Here is a 23,596-nt window from a genome sequence, read left to right on the forward strand (position 1 = left end):
GTCAGTCCTGTGTTTAATATGGTATCAAGCCAGAACCACAACTTGGACCTTAGACTGTTAATACCGTGGGGCAAATTGAAAATGACACATGTGAGGGGGAGTGTCGAGAAACACACGTACTCTAGCCCATAAAACAACGCATGTTGCTGACTTAAAAAAGATCTCAAATGTGAGAGGAATGTTGAAACATAGCGTTCGCAAACAACACATGTGAGGGTACCACATGGATGAAAAAATAAAGAGAGAGAGTTAATCACTTAATAAGACCAATGAGCTACACTCCTTATCACCGTATGTTTTTAGGTGGAACTGAAGGAAATAATGCCCTTGGTCCAAGTATGCATTTAATATTAAGTCTAATAAATGCGGTTCATTATTAATTAACAAGTTAATAATTCAGTGAGATCAAGTGAGCTGAATGCCTAGCTAGAGGCCGCTTCAATTCAAGTGGAATTAATGATATTAATCCACAGCTTACTCTTGACTGAACCCGTAGGGTCACACAAATAGTACGTAAACGGATCAAGTATTTAATGGCATTAAATACTCCATCCATGGATATTCGGAATCGACGGATCTTGGTTTCAGTGGGAGCTGAGATCGTCAAAAGCAAGAAATATGAATACTCCGGAAACGATGATATTGCCGGAAACGGAAATATGGATCGTATCGAAAATATAAATATTATCCAAGTCGTAGATGTTGCCGGAAACGGAAACATGGTACGTATCGGAAAATATTATCGGAAATGGAAATATTACCGGAATCGTAAATATTGCCGGAAACGGAAGAGATCAAGTGAGCTGAATGCCTAGCTAGAGGCCGCTTCAATTCAAGTGGAATTAATGATATTAATCCACAGCTTACTCTTGACTGAACCCGTAGGGTCACACAAATAGTACGTAAACGGATCAAGTATTTAATGGCATTAAATACTCCATCCATGGATATTCGGAATCGACGGATCTTGGTTTCAGTGGGAGCTGAGATCGTCAAAAGCAAGAAATATGAATACTCCGGAAACGATGATATTGCCGGAAACGGAAATATGGATCGTATCGAAAATATAAATATTATCCAAGTCGTAGATGTTGCCGGAAACGGAAACATGGTACGTATCGGAAAATATTATCGGAAATGGAAATATTACCGGAATCGTAAATATTGCCGGAAACGGAAATATTGTCAGAATCCGAAATAATATCGAAATCGGAAAATAATTCCGGAAACGGAAATATTAAATATTTGTTCGAAACGGAAATTAATTCCGGAATCGGAAATAATAAATATTTTTCATATCGGAAATGAATTCCGGAATCGGGAATTTAATCGGAAAGCGATCGTACGAATTAGCATCGGACGAGGCTTGCTAGACGAAGGCCCAGCACGAAGCCAGGCCAACGCCCAGCAATTCACACGCATCCAACACCCAAAGGCCTCGACCAGGCCCAGCGCAAGGCCAGGCCCAGCCAAGCCTTGGCGCGCGACAAGCTCAGCGATGGGCTGCGAGCATGGGCCTCAGCGCTGTGCGCTCGGCGTGGGCCGCAAGGCTTGCGTGCGGGCGTGCGGTGCTTGTGCGCTGCTCGTGTGCTTGTTACACGAATCCTAAAGCTAACAGGATTCGTCATATGATTAAATCCTAATCCTAATAGATAATGTTTATTTAATAGAGTCCTAGCAGGATTCTAATTAAACTAAATTAGTATTCTAATAGGATTATAAGTCCTTTTCCATAACTCTATAAATAGGTGCCTAGGGGTCACAAATTTATACACAACATTGAAGTATTCAAAGGTAAGATTTTGAAGCAAAAATCAGCCAAACACTTGCAACCATTTTAGCCGAAAATCCTAAGAACCTTAAGGGTGATTCTAGTTGGTCAAGCTTAAGGCGGATCCGGACATGCTGTGGACTATCTACGGAGGGACGACACTTGGAGTCCTAAAGACTTGTTCTTGTTCGGTTCGGGCGCAGCTAGGGAGGGCACGCTACAAAGTGTATGCATCTGAATTATGCTAAATGATTATGTGTAAATAATATGTTTCCTGGCATTAAGGTTTTCCGCATGATTTATGTTTTGTCATATGTATCATAACCTAACAGTGGTATCACGAGCCTCTTATTATTTTCATAATCTAAATTGCATGCCATGGTTAAATTTTACAAATTTGCAAAGAATTAAAGGGGTGATTAATTTTCGTAATTAATTGCAAATTGCGTTTATTTAATTATATGTACGCAGTTTTTCGGCAGTTTCTTCGTTACTCATCCAAATTGAGTGATTTTTGTGTCAATTCCGCATGTAAAAGGCATTCTAAAATTTTGTCAAAAATAACATTTTTCGCCGAAACCCTGAATTCCCAAATTCGATGCCTAACTATGACTTTTCGAAAGTTTTAGTTTTTCAAACGCAAAAGTTTGTAAATTTAAGATGTTAAATTAAGTATTTGCGATTCTTGTTGATAAATCTTGAGTTTTTGATTGACCTACAGTATATGTTTAACAATTATGAATGCCTAGATTTGTTAATTATACAACCTAATTTGTAATTATGATTAATTTGTTGAAATTCGAATAATTTAGAATTGATTTGTTTTTCATAATTAATTAATAATATAATTAGGTATCCATGATTAAAATCCACCATAAAAAATGTTAATTTATGTTAAATTTTAAATTTTTATGACCTAGATTTGAATCCATGTTAATCGGAAATTAATTGATTAATAAATTTTCGATTTTTCGCCCTAAAATTATGAAATTAATATGATTTATTAATTTGTCATTAATTTTGAATTAAAATTTTTTAATTTTTATAAAGCACGCCCATAAATCTTGCACGCACAAAGCAATGGACGCTACGTGTTACCTTAAGGGGTGTTGTATAGTGCGGGCATGCGACGACGAGCAAGGGAGCTCGTCGCCCATGCGGTACAATGCAGCGAGCAAAAGCCATGGCGCACGAGCACAAGGCAGCACGTTGCCCTTGTGTTGAGTGCAGTGTGCAGCGTGGGCGAAGGGGCAAGGGCGATGGCATTGGCGCAAAGCAAGGCGAGCAGTCGCGTGTGGGCAGCGAGCATGCTGCGCCACAGCGCGCGCTGCAGCACCCAGCGAAGCACCCAGACGCGTCGAAGTGAGTGGGCTGCGCGTAGCGTGGCCTGGGCTTGCTGCGTTGCGTGTGGCCTGCTCACGTATGCCATACGATTAGTTGTGCGGGGCGATGCTGCCTCGTAGCTCGATGGGGCTTGGGCGTAAGCCCAAGTGCCTCGTCTTGACACGATTGATACGTTTTGATATTAATTTAGGAATTTCAGTTCGGAAATAATTTTAAAATAAATAATTTAAATTGTTTTCTCGGATTTTTAATTTTGAATATTATAATTGAAGGAAATAATGCCCTTGGTCCGAGTATGCATTCTATGTTAAGTCTAATAAGTGCGGTTCAGTATTAATTAACAAGTTAATAATTCAGTGAGATCAAGTGAGCTGAATGCCTAGCTAGAGGCCGCGTCAGTTCAAGTGGAATTAATGATATTAATCCACAGCTTACTCTTGACTGAACCCGTAGGGTCACACAAATAGTACGTAAACGGATCAAGTATTTAATGGCATTAAATACTCCATCTATGGATATTCGGAATTGACGGATCTTGGTTTCAGTGGGAGTTGAGATCGTCACAAGCAAGAAATGAATACTCCGGAAACGATGATATTGCCGGAAACGGAAATATGGATCGTATCGGAAATATAAATATTATCCAAGTCGTAGATGTTGCCGGAAATATGGTACGTATCGGAAAATATTATCGGAAATGGAAATATTGCGGGAAACGGAAATATTGTCAGAATCGGAAATATTATCGGAATCGGAAAATAATTCCGAAAACGGAAATATTAAATATTTGTTCGAAATGGAAATTAATTCCGGAATCGGAAATATTGAATATTGTTCGTATCGGAAATGAATTCCGGAACCGGGAATTTAATCGGAAGCGTATCGTACGAATAAGCATCGGACGAGGCCTGCCGGACGAGGGCCCAGCACGAAGCCAGGCCATCGCCCAGCAAGCCAAGCGCGCCACACGAACAGCCAAGGCCACGCCAGGCCCAGCAGGCCATGGCAGCGCGCGCAGCAATGGGCTGCGAGCTGTGCTGCTGCTTGCATGGGCTTGCGGCTCGCGTGGGCTGAGCGGCCGTGTGGGCTGTGCGCGGGCATGGCCTGCACGCTCGTGGGTCATGCTCGTGTAGAGTTTGTGTTCACATACGAAACCTAAATTGTATAGGATTTGTTTGATGATTAAATTCCTAATCCTAAAAGGATAAAATTAATTAGTTAGAGTCCTACTAGGATTCTAGTTTAACTAATTAGTATCCTAATAGGATTCCAGTTCCTTTTACATACCTCTATAAATAAGGGCCTAGGGTCATTATTTGTAGGGACGATTGAAGTATTCAAAGGGTAAGTTTTTGAAAGAAAAATCAGCCATACACTTGCAAACACATAGCCGAAATTCCTAGTAACCTTAAGGGCGATTCTAGTTGGTCTAACTTGAGGCGGATCCGGACGTACTGTGGACTATCTACGGAGGGACGACATTTGGAGTCCTAAAGACTTGTTCTTTTTCGGTTCGGGCGCAGCTAGGGAAGGCACGCTACAACATGTATGCATCAATTCTATGCTAAATGATTATGTGTAAATAATATGCTTTCCTGGCTTTATGGTTTTTCCGCATGATTTATGAACTGTCATATGTATCATAACCTAACAATAATTATAATAAATTTTATTTATACTAATTATTTTACTAAAATTAAACCTTGAATTAATTTAAATTCATTTAATTCAACTGAAAAATAAATTAAATAAAATGGATTCAATTATAAATTTATATGAGCTTTAAATTTTAATTAAATTTGTATGTTTCCGGTTAGACTAGAAATACTTTTTTATGTTTAAAATTAGTAAAGCATATGAATTTATTGGTTTAAGTGGAAGCAATTTTAGTCATAAACTCTTGTTTAGGTCTACAAATCCTTTAAGGTTAAACAACTTGATTAGAATTAATAAGGACTGAATAATTGGTAAATTATTGGTGCCCTTGATTAATTGCTGCAAATATTTATGTGATGCATACAATGTGTTTTCACTAACCAATTATATGGGCCATTCATGATAATGAATGGGTGAATGGTATATATTGTATATGTACTGTTTTGCAGGTTATGAAGTGACTAGTATGGCCCAAATAGGATAGAAAATATGGTCTGCGTACCATTAATTTGAATGTAATTGGTCTAAAGCACCAAATTTGTTTTTCAATTCAAATATGGTTTGCGTACCATCAAATAGTTGTAATTAGTTTTGTTATAGCTTATCCTATTTGAAGAAAATGGCGCTTCCCACGGTGAAATTCAAGACGGAGTTTCCAATCCATTTTCAAGACGGACTTTGAAGTTGAAGCTTCAAGATGAAGTCGGGCCATACTAGATCACAATTATCTTATACATGCTTTAAGTTATTTATTGCTTTTAAATATGTCTTAAATATGCATGAGATTGTGGCTTGATTATGTTGCATGATTAAGGATTTTAGTTCACTTAAAATCTAACCAACATAGTAAGAGCCTTAAGTTCCAAACTTAAAAATTGAGTTAAAAGGTGCCATGCCAAAATAACACTTACTTGGATAACCTTTACATCAATCTAGTAATAGATTACGCTCAGCGAGGTGTTACTTATTGATCCTAAAGGGGTAAGGTACACAAATAATTGTGAGTACATGTTAGTTTTGGTGAAACTCAACGATATAAGTAAGGAGTCATTTTATGTCGTGGCAAAATCGATAGGTTTACCTAATAAGCTCTTAGACGTACCTATTAACCAAGAGTAGTTTCTAGACTATTAGCAAAAGGCTTTTGCTTACCTAAAAGATTTTAGAATTGAGTCTAAATACATAATGTGCTTAATTCTTCAATGGGTTTTAGGATCTTGGAATCATTTTATTCACACCTGCTGGAACACATAATTTGAATAAAATGCTTAATGAACATTAAATTATGCATGTATGCTAGAATTTAAGTTTATTAAGAGAAACTGTGAATGATTATTTATTTGTTTATTCTTTTTCAATTGTAGTTTTAATTATGGCAAACAACAATTCATTCAACATTCGATCAATTCTCGAAAAGGAGAAGTTAAACGGGAAAAACTTCCTTGACTGGAAAAGGAACTTGCAAATAGTTCTTATGCAGGAAGAAAGGGAGTATGTCCTGGAAGAGGCGATGCCCGAAGCCGCGGGCGACGGGGTCACTCAGGCAGCCCTCAATCGTTGGATTGATGCCAACAAGGATGTGAAATGTCTAATGCTTGCAACCATGAGTGCAGATCTACAGAAAACGTTTATCAACTCAGATGCTTTCACGATCATCAGTGAGTTAAAGAACATGCTCCAAGATCTGGCTCGGGTCGAAAGATTCGAGACTCATAGGCAAATTCTTGAGACCAAGCTTAAGAAAGGCGAGCCCGTAAGTCCACATGTTCTCAAAATGATTGGACTCATTGAGAATATGAGTCGGCTGGATCAACAATTCTCTTAGTAAATGGTTGTAGACACCATCCTCCATTCTCTTCATAACGGGTATGATCAGTTCAAACTGAACTACATTATGAATAGTCTAGACAAAACGCTCACTAAGCTTCACGGTATGCTGAAGCCCGCTGAAAAGACGCTCAAAAGTGATAAGCAAGATGTGCTTATGGTGCGTGGGGGCAAGTTCAAGAAATCTGGAAAGAAGAGGAATGCTAAGAAAGGTGGCAAGAAGGCCAGCCCGACTAAGAAAACTGGCGCCAAGTCTGAAAAGAGGAAGCTCAGTCAACCCACTTCTGAGTCCGAATGCTTCTACTGTAAGAAGAAGGGGCACTGGAAAAGAGATTGCTTGAAGCTAAAGGAAGATCAGAAGAACGGAACAGTCGTTCCATCTTCAGGTATTTTCGTTATAGACTGTATACTTGCTAATTCAACTTCTTGGGTATTAGATATAAGTTGTGGCTCACACTTATGTTCCAATCCACAGGGACTAAGAAGAAGTAGAAGGCTAAGCAAGGGTGAAGTCGACCTACGAGTGGGAAATGGAGCACGGATTGCTGCATTAACTGTAGGAACTTATTATTTGTCGTTGCCCTCTGGGCTAGTATTGGAACTCGAAGAGTGTTTCCATGTTCCAAGTCTTACTAAAAACATCATTTCTGTTTCTTGCTTAGATGCTAAGGGATTTTCCTTTTTAATAAAAGACAATAGTTGTTCGTTTTATTTTAAAGAGATGTTTTATGGATCTGCTAGATTAGTCAATGGACTTTATTTATTAGATCACGACAAACAAGTTTATAACATAAATACCAAAAAGGCCAAAAAGGATGATTCAGATCTCACCTATTTGTGGAATTGTCGATTAGGCCATATTAACTTGAAACGCATGGAAAGACTTCAAAAGGAAGGAATTCTAGAACCATTTAGCTTAGAGGAATATGGTAAGTGCGAATCATGTTTACTTGGGAAAATGACAAAGCAACCTTTCTCTAAAGTTGGAGAAAGAGCAGCTGAACTATTGGGTTTAATCCATACAGATGTATGTGGAACAATGAGTACAAATGCTAGAGGTGGTTTCAGCTACTTTATCACTTTCACAGATGACTTCAGTAGATATGGTTATGTCTACCTAATGAAACATAAGTCCGAATCCTTTGACAAATTCAAGGAATTTCAGAGTGAAGTAGAGAATCAATTAGGCAAGAAGATTAAGGCACTGCGGTCTGATAGAGGCGGTGAATACCTGAGCTATGAATTTGATGACCATCTGAAAGAATGTGGAATTCTATCAGAATTGACTCCTCCTGGAACACCACAATGGAACGGTGTGTCGGAACGGAGGAACAGAACCTTGCTAGACATGGTTAGATCAATGATGGGTCAGGCCGAACTTCCAATAGAATTTTGGGGACATGCACTAAATACAGTTGCACTCACTATAAATAGAGCTCCGTCTAAAGCTGTTGAAAAGACTCCATATGAGCTATGGTTTGGAAAACCTCCAAATGTGTCTTTTCTTTAGATTTGGGGATGTGAAGTATACGTCAAACGATTAATTTCAGACAAACTTCATCCAAAATCTGACAAATGTATCCTTGTGGGCTATCCAAAGGAAACAAAGGGGTATTACTTCTACAATACATCTGAGAACAAGGTGTTTGTTGCTCGAGATGGTATCTTTTTGGAAAAGAATCACATTTCCAAAATGAAAAGTGGGAGAAAAGTAGACCTCGAAGAAATTCGAGTCGAACAACAAACTCTAGAGAATGCTCAAGATGACATTCAGGATGAAACTCAGAGATCTTTAGAAGTATCTGGTGAGAATCATGGACAATCTAGAGATGTAACCCCGCGTAGATCGCAAAGATATAGATCTCAACCGGAAAGGTACTTAGGTATTTTGACGAACGAGAGCTATGGCGTTCTATTACTTGAAAGTGATGAACCTGCGACTTACAAACAAGCTATGACGAGCCCTAGCTCCAAGCAATGGCATGAAGACATGCAATCTGAATTAGACTCCATGTCTGAAAACCAAGTATGGGATTTGGTCGATTTGCCAGATGGCTACCAAGCCATAGGAAGCAAATGGGTTTTCAAACTGAAAAAGGACAAGGATGGAAAACTTGAAGTTTTCAAAGCTAGATTGGTTGCAAAAGGTTACAGGCAAGTCCACGGTGTGGATTACGATGAAACCTTTTCACCAGTTGCAATGATAAAGTATATTCGGATATTGTTAACAATCGCTGCATATTACGATTACGAAATATGGCAGATGGATGTCAAAACCGCTTTCTTAAACGGCGTTTTAACAGAAACTGTGTTTATGACACAACCTGAGGGTTTTGAGGATCCAAAGAATGCTAAAAAGGTATGCAAGCTTAAGAAATCAAACTACGGATTGAAGCAGGCATCAAGGAGCTGGAATATACGTTTTGATGAAGCAGTCAGTGACTTTGGTTTCATCAAGAACGCAGACGAATCTTGTGTATACAAGAAGGTCAGTGGGAGCAAAATTTCTTTTCTAGTATTATATGTCGACGACATATTACTTATCGGAAATGACATTCCTATGTTGAACTCTGTCAAGATTTGGCTTGGGAAATGTTTTTCGATGAAGGATCTAGGAGAAGAACAGTACATACTGGGCATCAAGATTTACAGAGATAGATCTAAAAAGATGATTGGACTCAGTCAGAGCACTTATATCAATAAGGTGCTTGAAAGGTTCAAGATGGCAGACTCCAAGCGAGGCTACCTACCCATGTCTCATGGAATGACTCTAAGCAAGACTCAGTGCCCAAAAACACTTGATGAGCGTAGACGAATGAATGGGATTCCATATGCATCATTGATTGGTTCAATAATGTATGCTATGATATGTACACGCCCGGATGTTGCGTACGCACTCAGTGCTACGAGCAGATACCAGTCAGACCCAGGAGAGGCGCATTGGACTGCTGCCAAGAATATTCTGAAGTACCTGAAAAGGCACAAAGATGACTTCCTGGTCTATGGTGGAGATGATGAATTAATTGTTAAAGGCTATACGGACGCAAGTTTCCAAACCGACAAAGATGATTTCAGATCACAGTCTGGGTTTGTCTTCTGCCTCAACGGGGGTGCAGTAAGCTGGAAAAGTGCTAAGCAAAGCACCATTGCGGATTCTACAACTGAAGCGGAGTACATTGCTGCACATGAAGCAGCAAAGGAAGCTATATGGCTAAGGAAGTTCATAGGTGAACTTGGTGTAGTCCCCTCCATTAAAGGACCAATAGCTCTGTATTGTGATAATAACGGAGCTATTGCACAGGCAAAGGAGCCTAGACACCACCAGAGAGTCAAGCATGTACTTCGTAGATTTTACCTTCTACGAGAGTTCGTTGAAAGAAAAGAAGTCGAGATAAACAAGATTGGAACTGATGACAACATATCAGATCCATTGACTAAACCTCTGCCGCAGGCGAAGCACAACTCGCACACTGCAGCTATGGGAATCAAGCATATTGGAGAATGGCTTTGATATCCCTGTTTAATGTTTTAAAGTTTTAGAGTTTAAATCTTTGTAAAACATTATTGGTTAATCATTCACAACAAATGAAAAGAATTCATTTTTCCATTTAATTTTTGGTTTATTAAATGATGAGTCCCTTCAATTTGACGATATATTCAAGATAGACTGTCAGGACCAGTTCTGTGACTAAGAAATGTCTATTAAGTGAACTTGAATGTCAAAGGTTGAAAATGGTCCCTGGTCGAAGTTTTCTATAAAATTGGACGCATAGAAAACGTTAGACGACTAGAATGCAAGATGACTAGTAGTTCTGTTTCTTGAACTATGTGGACATGGCAATGTCATAATCATTTGCATAGATACTTACTTTGGGAAGACTAGTATCGGACAAGACCTATGAAACTTTACTGTAAGAGATGAAAATCTGTCATAAGTAAATTTCATTAAAATTATTAGACACTAAACCCTCAATACCTGAGTGATTTGAGATTACTTGTTTGAGAACTGGTTGCTTTGACGTTGACCAACCGTCGCACCGTAAAAGGAGGCTATAAAGGCAACGCTCAGGTAATCACCTATCAAACGAAGTCTAATCTCAAGATCGCAAGATTGGGATTGTCCTCCCATAAATCGGGATGAGATGCTTAAAAGTTGTACAAGGCCACTCGGAGAGCTAGAAACTGTGAAATGCATGGCCATGCTCGGATGAATCATAGGCTATGATTATCTGTTTATTTGATCAGTTGAACTCTGAAACCGAGGAACACCTCTGGACATAATAAGGATGACAACTCTTACCTTATGTTCAAGAGTAAGCATCGAGCGACAAAGGAATTAGGAAATGCACACTTGTCCCTAAGGACAAGTGGGAGACTGAAGGAAATAATGCCCTTGTCCCTAAGGACAACTTGGTGTAGTCCCCTCCATTAAAGGACCAATAGCTCTGTATTGTGATAATAACGGAGCTATTGCACAGGCAAAGGAGCCTAGACACCACCAGAGACTCAAGCATGTACTTCGTAGATTTCACCTTCTACGAGAGTTCGTTGAAAGAAAATAAGTCGAGATAAGCAAGATTGGAACTGATGACAACATATCAGATCCATTGACTAAACCTCTGCCGCAGGCGAAGCACAACTCGCACACTGCAGCTATGGGAATCAAGCATATTGGAGAATGGCTTTGATGTCCTTGTTTAATGTTTTAAAGTTTTAGAGTTTAATACTTTGTAAAACATTATTGGTTAATCATTCACAATAAATGAATAGAATTCATTTTTCCATTTAATTTGTGGTTTATTAAATGATGAGTCCCTTCAATTTGACGATATATTCAAGATAGACTGTCAGGACCAGTCATGTGACTAAGAAATGTCTATCAAGTGATCTTGAATGTCAAAAGTTGAAAATGGTCCCTCGTCGGAGTTTTCTATAAAGATGGACGCATAGAAAACGTTAGACGACTAGAATGCAAGATGACTAGTAGTTCTGTTTCTTGAACTATGTGGACATGGCAATGTCGTAATCATTTGCATAGATACTTACTTTGGGAAGACAAGTATCGGACAGACCTATGAAACTTTACTGTAAGAGATGAAAATCTGTCATAAGTAAATTTCATTAAAATTATTAGACACTAAATCCTCAATACCTGAGTGATTTGAGATTACTTGTTTGAGAACTGGTTACTTTGACGTTGACCAACCGTCGCACCGTAAAAGGAGGCTATAAAGGCAACGCTCAGGTAATCACCTATCAAACGAAGTCTAATCTAGAGATCACAAGATTGGGATTGTCCTCCCATAAATCGGGATGAGATGCTGAAAGTTGTACAAGGCCACTCGGAAAGCTAGAAACTGTAAAATGCATGGCCGTGCTCAGATGAATCATAGGCTATGATTATCTGTTTATTTGATAAGTTGAACTCTGAAACCGAGAAACACCTCTGGACATAATAAGGATGACAACTCTTACCTTATGTTCAAGAGCAAGCATCGAGCGACAAAGGAATTAAGAAATGCACACTTGTCCTTGAGGACAAGTGGGAGACTGAAGGAAATAATGCCCTTGGTCCAAGTATGCATTTAATATTAAGTCTAATAAATGCGGTTCAGTATTAATTAACAAGTTAATAGTTCAGTGAGATCAAGTGAGCTGAATGCCTAGCTAGAGGCCGCTTCAGTTCAAGTGGAATTAATGATATTAATCCACAGCTTACTCTTGACTGAACCTGTAGGGTCACACAAATAGTACGTAAACGGATCAAGTATTTAATGGCATTAAATACTCCATCTATGGATATTCGGAATCGACGGATCTTGGTTTCAGTGGGAGCTGAGATCGTCAAAAGCAAGAAATGAATACTCCGAAAACGATGATATTGCCGGAAACGGAAATATGGATCGTATCGGAAATATAAATATTATCCAAGTCGTAGATGTTGCAGGAAACGGAAACATGGTACGTATCGGAAAATATTATCGGAAATGGAAATATTACCGGAATTGGCGTAAATATTGCCGGAAACGGAAATATTGTCAGAATCGGAAATATTATCGAAATCGGAAAATAATTCCGGAAACGGAAATATTAAATATTTGTTCGAAACGGAAATTAATTCCGGAATCGGAAATATTAAATATTGTTCGTATTGGAAATGAATTCCGGAATCGGGAATTTAATCGGAAAACGTATCGTACGAATTAGCATCAGACGAGGCTTGCTAGACGAAGGCCCAGCACGAAGCCAGGCCAACGCCCAGCAAGCCACACGCATCCAACACGCCAAAGGGCTCGACCAGGCCCAGCGCAAGGCCAGGCCTAACCAAGCCTTGGCGCGCGACAAGCTCAGCGATGGGCTGCAAGCATGTGGGCCGCAAGGCTTGCGTGCGGGCGTGCGGTGCTTGTGCGCTGCTCATGTGTGTGTTACACGAATCCTAAAGCTAACAGGATTCGTCATATGATTAAATCCTTATCCTAATAGATAAAGTTTATTTAATAGAGTCCTAGCAGGATTCTAATTAAACTAAATTAGTATTCTAATAGGATTATAAGTCCTTTTCCATAACTCTATAAATAGGTGCCTAGGGTCACAAATTTATACACATCATTGAAGTATTCAAATGTAAGATTTTGAAGCAAAAATCAGCCAAACACTTGCAACCATTTTAGCCGAAAATCCTAAGAACCTTAAGGACGATTCTAGTTGGTCAAGCTTAAGGCGGATCCGGACGTGCTGTGGACTATCTACGGAGGGACGACACTTGGAGTCCTAAAGACTTGTTCTTGTTCGGTTCGGGCGCAGCTAAGGAGGGCACGCTACAAAGTGTATGCATCTGAATTATGCTAAATGATTATGTGTAAATAATATGTTTCCTGGCATTAAGGTTTTCCGCATGATTTATGTTTTGTCATATGTATCATAACCTAACAGGAACCTCCTACGATCTTATAAAGTGGACTCTCTCCTCAGGTCGGGTGCAACTCAGACCCGTATTTAACACCTTAACTTACTTTTTATTAAACTCAACTTATTTTTACTAACTTTAATTATTTTCATTTTTTAAAGTTATTTATTCTGAAACTTATAAGTCGAAGAAATTAAAGCCTTATTGTTTCCCTCAAAAGAAAATTAAAGCCTTATTATAAGGGTAGAGTAGATATTTAACTTATTATTAGGGTATCCGATATACAAATAATCGGAGTAATTCTTATGTGGTATGTTTGATGCACGCGATGCGTGCGAATATAAGAAGCAGGTTTGTGTTATTACATTTTAACCTGAAAAAATATGCTAAAACATCATGTGCATGCAATGCATACTAATATAAGAAGGAAATTTTTGTTATTACCATTTAACATAGTATGTAAAAAAAATATTATTCAAAGTCTTCTCTAAAGAAAAAATTAATGTATTATATTTAGCAAACACCGAACCAGTCAACAATGTAATAACAAAGTAAAGCACAATATTTTTTACTTAACCTATTTTAAATTCTCAATAAACTTGATAAACAATTGGTTACATGTCGTCCTCCTTTCCCAAATTATTAACCTTAAAAAACATACATTATGGAGTTCCCTTAAAAATTTGTGAAGGAGATAATTGAGAAGTAATTATAATAATTTGACTTTTTTGTTTCCTCTTTTATTATTTTCATGTTATTATTTTATTCCTTCTTTGTTATTTAATTTGGATAATTATCCTAAATATTTTTTTTATTTAATTGTCATTGAGTACATTATAGTCTATTTTATAAGGAACACCAAAAATCTATTTAGATTAATGAACTTAGGAATTTCCTTGTTTTTTTTTGGTGCGAATGAGCCACAAGGGCGGGGATGAGAATCAATCACAAGATCACCTGAAATCGGGATGAAAGCTCTAACCAACTGAGCTATCCATCACTCTCTTAGGAATTCCCTTGTTTTTTTTTTGTGCAAACGAGAGGCATGGCCTCGACAATTAAATAAATTAAACAACAAAACGAGGTGTCGTAACACCTATAATTTCTTCCCTAAGGAGACTATCTACTTCTCCAAAGGGTCTATAAAAAAACAGTAAATTTTCTACTTGAGTAACACCTATGTTTGCTAGCTTGTCTGCAACTTTATTGCCCATATGTGTCAAATTTGAATTCGAATTTGAATTAAAAGCAAGAAAGCAACATACTGTTTGGGCTCCAAAATATCGCCAGCTGGATTCAAATACCCATTCATTTAACCTTAACGGCCCGTTTGATAGCCGGTAATAAACGGTGGGAATGAGAATAAATCCTAGTGTTATTTGGCAAGAAATTAACATCATGAAGCCCATGGTAATGAAATTTTGTCTCAAGCATGGTGTTTTTCTTTATAGGTTTGCATTCCCATCTAATACCACTCCCCAAATGGTAATGGATGGTAATGGAAATTTATAAAGAAAAAGGATAATTTTGAGTGAATTAGCATTACCATGGGAATGGATGTTGATTTTCCATACAAATTTACATACAAATTCATTTCCATTGACACCATTTATGGCCGGCTACCAAACGGGCCGTAAATAGAATGGGTTTGGGGGCTGTTAACTCTCAATTGGGCTTGCAAAAATAATTGCGGATATTATTCAACTACTAGGTGCACAAATTCACATTTCTAATCAATATAGGACAATTAACAAATTATTACACTCATCCATTGTGTAAGTGAATTCAACGGGCAATAGTCTCCTATTACTCTTTAGCAACAACTACTTCGATTAATCCCATTCTTTCAAACACAAAATTATTGTTAATCAAAAAAAAAAAAAGGTTACCAATTATTATTATAAAAAGTTTAATTTGTTGATAGTATATCGATCTCAATGGAATATGAGTATTAGGTACAAGGATTTTTATCTTAGCGTTTCTACTACTCATGTCGTTGACTTTGGTTCATAAGGTTTTTGATAAAACTACTAGAATTTTTTTTTGAACAAGTCACATCTAAGGTCAAAATCATTAGCAAGACTAGATTTTGTTGATTGACATAGTCTAACATAACTTCATTCTCCTTTTTCACCATTAGAATTAGATAGGAGAAAAAGACACAAATCTCTAGTGTAAGCCAATCCTTGTATATATATGAGCAATAAGCTCATGTAAAACTATTTATCCTTTTTGTACACCTGAAATCTCGTGACTTTATTTAAGAAAATTTTGGAGAAACACAAATTAAGAAATAAAACATTTTCAAGGAATGAGATATATATTTTTTATAATATAGAAAAGAGTATTCTAGATGCTAAGAAAATAATGTACCATAATTATTTCCATAATTAAATTATTTTGTGTTTTAGGAAAATATATCTTACATATCTTGTACTTTTAGAAAAAAATAATTGTCAATGATCTTGATATCGATTTTATAAGATATTGTACATTTGTACCCAATAATTATAGATGTTGCTCACATAGTAATTTAACGCCCATAATTACCTAGCCAGAATCTGTTAAATTAAAATCAAATTCACTTAATGACAAAAAATGTTTTATAAGTGTATTAGGTTTGATTTTTTTTTTGTCGATTATTGATTAATTAATTTCATCAATATTTTCTATTAATACATAGTAACTGAACTGATTTTACTTGAAATTAATTCATAAAATAAAAAATTAATATATGAAGCTACTCTAGCACACTACACACCTACCTTTCTCCTCCATACTTTATAAAACAAAAAAGAATTATACAAAGTATATAAATAATTCCCATGTAAGGAGTGGTATGATAAGATCTAGTCACTCCTAAACCATGCAATATAACTAATAATGTCTCATTATGAAAACATTTGTATAATTTAATTAGAATAAAATAAAATAAAATAGAATAAAGTATTAGACAATATGATTGCTAACTTAAATTAAAAGTAATTGAATATATAAAATAAAAATGAAGAACAAAATCTAAAACAACCGTATGAAAACGGTTGAGATGTATTTTTATAAATATTCACGTGTGTTTGTCAACCCAAGATATGTCGGTCAATCTTTATGATTTTTCTTCGTACATGCTACCAAAATTAAAGCTTTAAAAAAAATTAATGTTACTATAAATATAAATTTAATTTAATCATAATATAGTTTCCTATATAAAAACAGACCCCTTTTAATGGGATTTGGTAGTGTAGACAAAACATTCAAAGGGGGTCGTCTCAACATTCTCTCTCTTCCAACATTCTCTCTCTAGAAAAAATAACAAAAAAATGGAGTTGGCTTTGAGTTTAGGAAACAGGGGTGTAGAGAGTAACAGTGTGGGTTACTGCATGGGATCATCATCAACAGCGAGAAGATCAACCGCGGAGAAATTAGGAGGTGAAGATGATGATCATGAAATCAACGGTGGTTCTTCGTCATCGTCAGATCCATCACCACTTCAGCTTGATCTCTTACCCTTCTCCCCTGTTCCGCGTTCTATCCAACCACCTCCTCCTCTTCGCTTTCCTTGGCTTGCTGATAATTGTAATTTTCTTACCTTTCTTTTTATTTCTATTCGCATTTTTTCTCCTTTTTATTCAATTTTAATTTATTTTTTATTACAATTTATTTACTACGTATTGACGGATTATAATCGAAATTTCCACCCTCATTTTTGCCTCCTCCCTTGTTTTGTGTTCATTAATCATTTCTACCATCTTCGATTTTTTTTTTGATTTTTTTATAATGAGTTTCAATTATTTATAATTAAAAGACCATGGTCAAAAACAGTCGACATATTCAAACCCACAAATACCCAATTTTTATTGTTTTTATTCTGATAAATGCGAAGTATAAAATTTTCCTTTTTTTTGTTTTTATCCTAATTAATATATTTCCCCCAAATTAATATGATTTGTGACACTATTCACACTAGGCTCTTTGAGTCTATTTTGTGATTTATATTTAAGAAAAAGTATAGCAATGTGAAATTTTATTAGATTTATGTTAGTGAATATTATGTATTTGTTAAATATCAATTTTTTATATCCATAACTAAATATATTAATATTTGATATCATGGGTTGATAGAAGAGGTATAGATACAATCAGTCCTGTAGTGAATTATTTAGTCCGGATTTTTTATATCGTTCTCCGTAGGAGACCAGGAGTACATTGATTTTATTAAATGTTAAATTTTTGTTGGTCTTTGTCTGTTTCTTCTTTGGATACCCTTGAATTAAACGAAGTAAAATATTTAAGATAATAAGAAAAATTAAATTACTTTCGGTTGTTTTTAAGAGAGTTGACTTGTATGAATGCACTAGGTAAAGTTTTTAGTGGGTTATGAATCGGTAATCCAAATACTTTGACTTTTGCAATTTTTAATTTTTGTTAATTCTTTTTATCATGTGGGGACACAGTGAGTTCTGAACCGGGTTCATCAGACGGGCCGGGTTCAAAAATAATGGAAGCGAACCGACGGCCAGCGGTGGGAGCAACGGCGGAGGAAGTGGAGGAGCACTCGTCTCCGAACAGCGGAACGTCGTCATTCATGGAGTTTTCGCTATATACTAGCAATAATAACAATAACAATAACAATAAGAGAGGGATTGATAGTTTGAATAATAATTATGGGCAAGAAATGATAGGAATAGTTGTAGGAGGAAGAGGAGGTGATCAAGGAGAGAGAGGCGCAACAACATCAAGGGGAAGTGATGATGATGAGAATGGATCCACTCGGAAAAAGCTTAGGCTTTCTAAAGAACAATCGGCTTTTCTTGAGGAGAGCTTTAAAGAACACCATACTTTGAACCCGGTAAGTCAATTCTACTCCCTTACCGCTCATTTTCCCGGAGGAAGTCTTGGCTTCAAGTGGCTTGTGAGTTGTGTCCATATGGACACTGGACACAAGTGGCTTGTAATTGGTACCCGCTACTTTGGTATTGATACTAAGACTAGTATCAGTAGTATGGTATTGGCATAAACATTGCTAAGAAGTACCAATACAAATTATTTGTGTTATTGGATTTGGTACCAACATATGTTATGTTGGTACTAACTACTAAAAATAATTGTATTTGGGTCACTTGTGTCCATATAGACACAAGCCACTTGAGGTTTAGCATTTCTCCATTTCCCCGAGCTATCTCTAATGCTGTCGACAGGGTCCTACACGAAAATGTATTTGTAACGGCTGTTTGATATTATTTTTTGTTTTCAGTTTTTATAAAACCACAAAATGAAAATTATCAAAAGAAGTTTTCATTTTTTTATTGCTAGTATTTAAAATAAACTTGATTACTATAGTTATGAGTATCTTTTAGTTCATAATTCGATACAAGTCGTACGAATTTCAAAATTAGAAAATAAAAAATTGACAATGATATCGAACGAGTTCCTAAAATCCTAAATAATTTGTGAAGTTTTGGTTTTAAAACCAATTGGAGCGTTTGCACCAATTAAAATGGCATGCAAAATGGTAATGAAGGTGGTATGACCAAAATATTTATTTTGTATTTGAAAAAATAACATATAAGTGGTGGTCCTAAATTCTCTAACAATTATTGTCAATAACTATAATGTTGAATTTGTGGATCATGCTTTATGGTACAACCCCATACTTGTGACAAATTACTAGTTTATTTCAAATTATACAATTTGCATGGTGTTTTCCATACAACTTTTTTTTTGAACACTAAGACAATACTTTAATTTTGTAAAAAACAAGCAAAGATTTCATACAATAATGGTTAAGTGTAATATTTTAATGTATACAAGTATTTTTAAGGTATATTCCCTCCGTCCTATTGCCCTTTTCAAGCCGTTTCTAACAGTTTGCAAGTTTTGCCTCACTCACTAGTGATGTGTTATATATGAGTTTTGTTAATAATATCATACTCCTTTCGTTCTTTATGTAAAAACCCAATGTAGATAGTTATAACGGCATAAAACTATATTGGAATTAATATTTGTAACTAATACCATAAATTATTGAATTTGTGTATGCAGAAGCAAAAGCTTGCATTGGCTAAGCAACTCAATCTTCGCCCTCGTCAAGTGGAAGTTTGGTTTCAGAACAGACGAGCCAGGTATTATTCTTTTGACATTTTTAATTTAGTACTCCGTACTTGGTGTTTATTTATTTTGGTAACCCGATTATTAACTATCTTAAACTTATCTAATAGTTTGTTTAGAAGTATCAATGTTAATGTATCATCACACGTTGTCGTTAGTAGTTGTCTTATGTGAATGAAACTAAAGATACTAAAGTCAAAATATTTACATTTATCTATTCATCTGCTGACCCAAAATTATTTTAGGTTGGCCTACATTTTTCTTGCTTTTCTTTATGACATGGAGGAACTTTTTTGGACTGCTGCCAAGTAGGTCTTTGTTAAATGATAAGACTAAAATATTTAGTCCGTTTAATTACTATTCCACCGATTCTTAAATAGACTTGGTTCAAACTAAATTTATTGTGCACCATGCCTAAAAGAAGGTCAATAATTTGTTTCTATATTATTTTGGCATGTTTATTAGGATTATTATGGAAAAAAAAAATATCGTATCTGGTTCATGTTGTGCTCGAATGATGTAATTTCAAGTAACAATTAACTTTTAAAAAAATAGGGTTATATGATACAGAAAATGGCTACTATATCTAAGAATTTTGGTATTTAACTTATTACAATCACTATATAAATAATAAAGGTCCCTATGTATGTAAAACGGTGGTAGAGAAATTATTAATTTTGGTTTTACACTAATATTATTGTAGACCATACGAGATTAATAGTAGTATTATATACAGAGTAATATATTATAACTCCAAGGCAATCCATGCCATCTCTTCATGTGTCACGATAACTTGGCAAGTGACATGACGCCATGTCATACACACACATTATTGGATATTGTGTCCTCGCAAAGAAAAATGTTGATATTCATCCTTGAACTCATGACTCTCGTATGTTAATGCAAAGTTTTATCTATCACTCCAACAATACAACTTACGACTCTAAAACTATTACAAAAGAGAAAAATCATTTTTATGAATGTATAAAACTTTAATGGCCAAATTATCTACTTGAATAACAATTTATGATGAAAAAAATTCTTCCATCATTTTATTCATTTATTTATCAAATTATACGTAGTACGTCTTTTTTAAAAAGAATATTTAGATCAAACATAAAAATTAATAGAGAATAGAATATGAACAAAAATGATTCGCTTTCCTTTAGCTAATCAAATAAAATTTTACACAAATAATGTAAATTAGTCAAAAAATTAGTCTATCAATTGTTGATTAACCAATTTTATTTTTCAGCTGCATATATGATGAATTTCATATTATTCTTTAAATGCATACATATAAAAATTTATAAGTGAATTTGAAATGAATAAAAAAAATTAAAACTATATGCAACACTCCGGAACATCGACCGGGCCATTAACCAGTTTATTTTAAAATTTTGATTTTGGTAATCTTAAATTGGACACGTGTAGTAAATCTTTATTACAAGTTGGTTGCCAAAATCCAAATCTTTATTCATGTAGGCTGCCAAAATCTTTTTACAGCTTGACCTGTTGGATAGAAGTCATAGAACCAAAGGAAAGAAAAAGTGAATAAAGTCGCCTAAAGGTCAATTTTTAGATTGTTCACATGCTCACTCTTGGTTTTTAGTCATATTTTTTTTTTGATTGAGATAAATCGCTGTCTATGAATAAGCGTAACATTTGCCTTAAATAGACGTATGCTCGTATCTAAGATTGCAATACTTTTATGGAGTATTTTTATTGAATTGCTACTTGGAGCAACTCTAATAGTGTGCTACAAGATGTTATGGTTAAGTTTGCCACATTAAATTTCTAATTATAATTGATTAAACTACAAATGTTCATATTGATTAAAGTTATACGCACATTCGTATAAGGCAAATTTGTAATATAGATAGGGATATGTGTAACTTTTTAAAGGGGATAAGGGGTAGAGGGGAGGGTGCATGACAGTATGACACTACACAGTGACATGTGAAGGGGTAGTTAATATAATATTAATAAAATTTTACCATTTATAGAAACAGTGTAAGTAATCCGGGACGACTTTATAAGGAAAGTGGTGCAAGTATTTCGGGATGGAGGGAGTAGTTGGTATACTCCGTATTACTGTGTAAAAGACCAAAAGGAGCGCGTTTTTCATTTTGAATTATTCCTTATACTGTATAATTTGGGGTATATGTTAGAAATGTCTGGTAGTAAGGTGAGATGATAAAGTATTAAGTATGGTCGTTGAGAGCAAATGTTTGTGTTATATTCATTGGGGTATGATATTTAAATATAAAAAAAAGAAAGTGATAATAATTAATAATCGTAAATGCTAAAAGCAGTTGGAATGTGGGAATTGGATATGACACAGGACGAAGCTGAAACAGACAGAGGTAGATTGCGAGTATTTAAAGAGGTGCTGTGAGACGTTGACAGAAGAGAACAGGAGGTTACAAAAGGAGCTTCAGGAATTAAGAGCCTTGAAAACTTCCCAGCCTTTCTTCATGCAGCGTCCTGCTACTACTCTTACTATGTGCCCTTCTTGTGAGCGTGTGGCCCCTACTTCTACAACCACTATCACCACCACGTCTACGCCCACGTCCACGTCCACGCCTGTTTGCACGGTCCCTGCACCGTCTACCCCTACTGCTACTATCACCACCGCCACCACATCCGTTGTCACTATTGCCACTAATGCCAACCCTGCTGTTTCAGGGGATAGTAATGATGTTACGTTGTCGCTTGGGAAACCAAATAATAAGCTGCCTATCTTGCCATTTTCTAATGCTAAATCTCATCAAGCTGCTTCATGAAATGTTATAGCGGATGTTATTTTACCTTTTTTTTTTTTTAATGTACAAAAAAAAAGAAATAGTTTTGGTTGGATTCTTTTATTTGTAATGATGATAGCTTCAATATTGTTTGGATTGCTAGCTTTGTAGTCTTGTAGAGAGTATTAGATGCTTCAATGTTCTAGAAAAAAAAGACTACTCATATTAAAAACTTTATTTGTCCTTTTTTAAATGATACAATTTGACTTTTGAGTTTTTACACTATTACTTTGACTATAAATTGTGATTTATACTTAAAAAAAGACAAATTTGCTAAAAGTGACATTTTATAACCCAAATTTTGCGAGAAAAGGACCTTATATAATTTTTTGTGAAATCATATCTTAATGTAAATTTTTTTGCGAGAAAGGACCTTATATAATTTTTTTGTGTGAAATCACACCTTAATGTAATTTTTTTGGCGAAAGACAACCAAAAGTAAGTTTCAGGCATTGAGTGGGCTTTTCCGAGCATTGACTTGCACGTGAGAAGCACGTGTGGCTTTATTTTGCTAACCACACTCAATTTTCCTCCAAAATTCTAAGCTTTAAAACCAAATGTTGAAAAAAAAAAAAAATCGAATGTCCGGTTGATAGCGGGGATCAATAGATAATTTCATGTGGAGTATGAATTTTCTCCTAACACTCAGTTAATAATCCGTACTACGGAGTACATAACACTCTTGATTTTTATGATTGGATTATGCATAAAATAAAGAAATGAGTGGAAAATTGAAGAAAATAATACTCCCTCCGTCCCGAAATACTTGACCTGTTTTCCTTATCGGGTCGTCCCTTAATACTTGACCTGTTTCTAAAAATGAAAATATTCTAACAATATTATATTATTTCTCACTCCACTCATATTAACCCACCTACCCCTACTCCATACAAAAAATAATTAAAAATTCAACCCCTACTCTCCCCCAACCCCACCTCTTAACCCACATCCCACTAAGAGCATGAATAAAGGGTGTCTCTTAGATAACTCTTAAGGAGAGAGAAAAAATAAGACTAGCTCTTAGGTGTGTAATGGGAGTCTCTTATTTGGAGATTGTAAGAAAAATTTCTGAAATAAGAGCTAGCTCTTATAAATAAGAGCTAGTGCCACATCATTGTTTTTGTATAAAAATAAAATAAAAAAAAGAGGGCAAGAGAGTATGAAGAAACTAAGAGAGTTTCA

General features: G+C 35.7%; 1 protein-coding gene across 1 annotated transcript; it reads left to right on the forward strand.

The window, feature by feature from the left end:
• The first annotated feature begins 16,725 nt into the window (after nucleotides 1–16,725).
• Nucleotides 16,726–22,639, forward strand: LOC110775443 (homeobox-leucine zipper protein HOX11). Its single transcript, XM_021980044.2, has 4 exons — nucleotides 16,726–17,078; nucleotides 17,957–18,351; nucleotides 19,545–19,624; nucleotides 21,955–22,639. The coding sequence occupies exons 1-4, from the start codon at nucleotides 16,823–16,825 to the stop codon at nucleotides 22,394–22,396; spliced, it is 1,173 nt and encodes a 390-aa protein (XP_021835736.1). The 5' UTR covers nucleotides 16,726–16,822; the 3' UTR covers nucleotides 22,397–22,639.
• The last annotated feature ends 957 nt before the right edge of the window (nucleotides 22,640–23,596 follow it).

The sequence above is a fragment of the Spinacia oleracea genome, chromosome 3 (assembly GCF_020520425.1).
Source record: "Spinacia oleracea cultivar Varoflay chromosome 3, BTI_SOV_V1, whole genome shotgun sequence".
In the NCBI taxonomy this organism is placed as follows: domain Eukaryota; kingdom Viridiplantae; phylum Streptophyta; class Magnoliopsida; order Caryophyllales; family Amaranthaceae; genus Spinacia; species Spinacia oleracea.

Excerpts from the sequence above, each read along its gene's own strand:
- LOC110775443 (XM_021980044.2), top strand. The coding sequence starts at position 16,823 with ATGGAGTTGGCTTTGAGTTTAGGAAACAGGGGTGTAGAGAGTAACAGT. Across the intron at positions 18,352-19,544 it reads AACACCATACTTTGAACCCG|AAGCAAAAGCTTGCATTGGC; the intron begins GTAAGTCAATTC and ends TTGTGTATGCAG. Across the intron at positions 19,625-21,954 it reads TTTCAGAACAGACGAGCCAG|GACGAAGCTGAAACAGACAG; the intron begins GTATTATTCTTT and ends GATATGACACAG.